Here is a 4,415-nt window from a genome sequence, read left to right as displayed (position 1 = left end):
AAAAGAGAGAAATGATTTGAACAATAAAATTATAACGAAAGCAGTAACACAAATCCAACGTGAAATACAATATATGCATGAGAAAGAAAAAAAATTAATTTAAAATTTTTTATGAAAATTGACCATTTTCGGGAGATATTTGTCCCAAACATGGCCATGTTCAGAAATTTTTTATCCCGAACATGCCCATATTCGAAAGATTTTTGTTCCGAATATGGCCATGTTGAGACAAAAATGTCTCGAACATTGCCATATTCGGAAGGTAAGATAAAAAAAATTTCGAAAAAATGACCATGTTCGGGAGATTTTTGTCCTGAACATGGCCATGTTCGGAAGAATTTTTGTTCCGAACATTGTCATGTGCAGAAGAGATAATTTTTTTTATTTTTTTATTTTTTTATTTCTCTCTCCTACACACTTGAACAACTAATTGACCAACCAAGAAGTTTTTACAACTCTTAAAAAAAATTGAAATGTTATTTAAAAATAAAATCCATTTTAGTATTGGATTACATTTTGTTTTTCTCATATTGTTGGACTGAATTTTTTATCCCCAATATTTATAATATGAATAATTTCCTCACTTCTTTTATTTTTTTTTCAAAACATTTTTCTACATTAATTAATGCTTAACATAAGGACAATTTTTACTTTGGTAACTTATTATTTTATTTCTAGATATGATTTTTTTATACCGTTTGGTTGAATGTAACGACATAATAATTATTATTTTTTTTTAATTTGTTAATTTAAAATTATTTTATTTTGAGAAAGACGCGTACGGTCATAATTTATTTCATCCTAGTTGTTGAGAATCATTGAGTGAAACTGAAAAAATTACAACTCTTATCATTTTAATCCTTACAAATTTGATATATTATATAAGATGTGAAGGAAAGATTTCTCTTTCACTTGTTCTTATCGGTTCATACTTGACTGTATAGAGAGAGAGAGAGAGAGAGAATGAGCGGAGAAGGGAAAGTGGTGTGCGTAACAGGGGCGTCGGGATTCATTGCTTCATGGCTGGTGAAGCTGCTGTTGGACCGTCGCTATACCGTCAAAGGCACCGTCCGAAGTCTTCGTGAGTATTTTCTTTCTTTCAATCGATGCATGTTAATCTCAAAATTGACAATCTAGAAAATCGAAACTGTGTTCATTTGTTTGTCAATTGTCATGTTGATCGATCTTACTCTTATATAAGATGACCCAAAGAAGACAGAACATTTACTAGCACTAGATGGAGCAAAGGAAAGACTTAAACTCTTTGAAGCAAACCTAATCGATGAAGGATCTTTCGATACTGCTGTCCAAGGTTGTGATTGTGTCTTTCATACAGCATCTCCTGTTCTTCTATCAGACGTCAAGGACCCAAACCTAGAATTGATTGATCCTGCCGTAAAAGGAACACTTAATGTTCTTAATTCCTGTTCTAAAGTCCCATCTATCAAAAGGGTAGTTATAACATCATCAATGGCTTCTGCTACTTTCAATGGAAAACCTTTGAATGCTGATGTTGTAGTTGACGAGACTTGGTTTTCTGATGTAGCTTATTGTCAAAAATCAAAGGTCTGGCTAAATAGAGTAAGATGTTATTAAATGAGATAAGAAGCTATAGATTAATTATTGTGTTTGATTACAGATGTGGTACATGGTTTCAAAAACTTTAGCTGAAGAAGCTGCTTGGAAATTTGGTGAAGAAAATGGGATGGATTTGATTACAATCCATCCTGGATTAGTTATAGGTCCTCTTTTACAGCCAAATTTGAATGTAACCAGTGAGGCTATTCCCAGCCTCATAAAAACAGGTCATTATATCTGCTCATATGAATGAATCAACAAACACAGTTCTTCATATCTTCTAACATTGATTGATTTAAGCAAGTTATTGAGCAGGACATGACTTTTTCTCTGACGGAAGATATCGATATGTGGATGTTAGAGATGTGGCGTTTGCTCATATTAAAGCGTTTGAAGTTTCTTCGGCTAAGGGGAGGTACTTGATGGTGGGAACTGTCGCATATTCCTCCGAGGTTGTCAAGATTTTGAGACAACTTTACCCTGCTCTTAATTTGACAAATACAATTAGGTAAAAGAAAAAGGAAACAGTTTTGTTTTTTTTTTTTTTTCGGTTATTTGATGGGGTTGTGCTCCTAATCAATGGATCAGGGAAGAGGATGAGAAGAAGCCGAAGCCACCATTGTATAATGTAAGCAAGGAAAAGGCAAAGAGTTTGGGAGTTAATTTTCTTCCTTTGGAGGTGAGTGTAAAGGATACAATTGAAAGCCTTGTGGAAAAGAAACTCCTCACATTCTGAAGCAAATAGCAAATTATTGCGATTCCATTTATAAGTATGTTTCATAGATTTGTATTTGTTGTACTTATCTTAAAGTTTCAATGGAATAACTCCATTTTTTACTTCACTTAGAAGAACTTGTTTGATTTTTGAGTTTTTTTAAGCATTTTTACTTAAAATCTAATCATCATTTCATCAATCTTATCACTCTTTTTATTTATTAAAATTATCTTTTATTAACCTAAAAAAAGAAGTTAGTGAAAAATAATAGGGTGTTTTGATATATTAATCTCAATAAACTGTTTTATTTATAATTTATCAAACAAGGTTTTATTTAAGTAATTTTGACTCTCATTGTTTGAGTTTTTTTATGATATCAATGTCAAGAATATGAGTACAAAATATTGTTTGAAAATCAATTGGGCGAAGATACCAAAGTTAACATAATAGTTAATATTTTAAAAATAGATGATTAATTTTATCTTAATACACAACTTATTAAAAAATCACGATTTAAAAGACAACTTTCTCTTAACTTTATGAGGTGTTTGATATGAGGTTCAAGTTATATAATATAATTGTATAGATCTGTTATTTTTGTTTAAATTATAAAAAAAAAAATTGAAAAAAAAATTGATATGAATTGTATATGTTTTATGATTTTGTGTACGATATATTAAAAAAATGTAATATAATGATAAAAATATATATATTTTTAATTAATACTGATTAAACTATGAGCTTAAAATTCTTTTTTTTTTCTAATTCAAACACCCGAAAATTCTTTCATTTTCGGAGAGTTTTTGTAGAAGGCTTTATTTTGGAAAATTATTTAACCTGATTTGTGTATCAAAAATCTTTTATTTAAAAATTTATAAAAATATATTTATGGCATTTTAAAATTAATTATAATAATTAATTTTTGATTAAATTTTGAATAATTTTTTAAATTTAAAATAATCAAATTAAAATTTAATTAAAAGAAATCTTTATTTTAAATTAATTAAAAATAATTAATTATAAAATATTATTTATTTCATTAAAAGTGTCGTATAAAAATATTTTTATACGTGTATAAACGTAATTTTATCAGAGATTTGTTGAGTTCGATATTTTGTGATACTCGAGAAAAGGCTATCGCGCTATATGTTCCGTACATGTGAAAGACGGTCTCTAATTCATAAAATTTTAGATTTTTGTTTGAAAGTTTGATTTTATTACGTTTTATTTAACTAATTAATTTTTAAATTCTAGACATGTATTAGGAGTTTTCTTGAATTTAAAATTATAAAATAATATTTAAATTGTAGTACTTGAAATTGTTGTCGAGAATTGTCGAGGAAAATAGTAGAAAAATATCAGAATGGGTGTTAGAACATACCTTTATTAAAAAAAAAATTGTGATAATATTTTATATTTTTTTGAATTTTTTAAAAATAGTTTAGAGTTTCTAATTGTTAAAAAACAATGAAAATTAAAATCCCCAAACAAACATTTCCTAAGGCAGGTGTCCGAGTCACGAATTGGGTAGGAAACCAGGTCAACGAGTTTGGGCACTCAGTCACGATTTTTAAGGTTTAATATAGTATAAGGAGCTTACCAATAGCTTCCTTATACATGTTAGGATCAAACAAAATATGAACACTAACCATCGATTTTAACCCATTCAAGAACTGAATTTTTCCAAAATTTTTGAAAATTTTGGTTCTTTTATAAACATACCTCAAATCGATTGGAATTGATCCAAAACTACTTGATGTTTTTAAACTGTTGTTCTTGAGCTAAAGTTAAAGAACAAAAATCAAATTTTGAGAATTTTCAAAATTGAATTTGGGTGTTTCTGATTTTGCTTGATTCGTTCAAATTGATTTAAGTAGAAAACGTTGAAATAATCTTATGATCAAATTCAAATCAAGAAAACGGATAATCAATCAGTATTCAAAACTAGTCGTACTGAAATGTAGAAATTTCAATTTGAATATGTAATTCGAATTATAATATGAATTAAAGTTTTTAGTGAGTTGGAGAACACTCTTAAACTCTTTATGAAGTTTTGTGATGATTTAGAAATGAACCTTAAAGTCTTACAGAAAAATTTTAAGCGCTTGAGAAAAATTTAATG

The 4,415-nt window shown here is 28.2% G+C and overlaps 1 protein-coding gene across 1 annotated transcript; it reads left to right on the top strand.

Moving 5' to 3' along the window:
* The first annotated feature begins 898 nt into the window (after positions 1-898).
* LOC124945404 (phenylacetaldehyde reductase-like) lies at positions 899-2,420 on the top strand. The gene is made up of 5 exons (XM_047485831.1): positions 899-1,081; positions 1,202-1,566; positions 1,640-1,805; positions 1,894-2,086; positions 2,167-2,420. Exons 1-5 carry the CDS (start codon positions 964-966, stop codon positions 2,312-2,314), a joined length of 990 nt encoding a protein of 329 aa, XP_047341787.1. The 5' UTR covers positions 899-963; the 3' UTR covers positions 2,315-2,420.
* The last annotated feature ends 1,995 nt before the right edge of the window (positions 2,421-4,415 follow it).

Source organism: Impatiens glandulifera, chromosome 7, assembly GCF_907164915.1.
Source record: "Impatiens glandulifera chromosome 7, dImpGla2.1, whole genome shotgun sequence".
In the NCBI taxonomy this organism is placed as follows: Eukaryota; Viridiplantae; Streptophyta; class Magnoliopsida; order Ericales; family Balsaminaceae; genus Impatiens; species Impatiens glandulifera.
The sequence above is the reverse complement of the archived record's forward strand: the minus strand, read 5'-3'. Positions and strand labels throughout refer to the sequence as shown.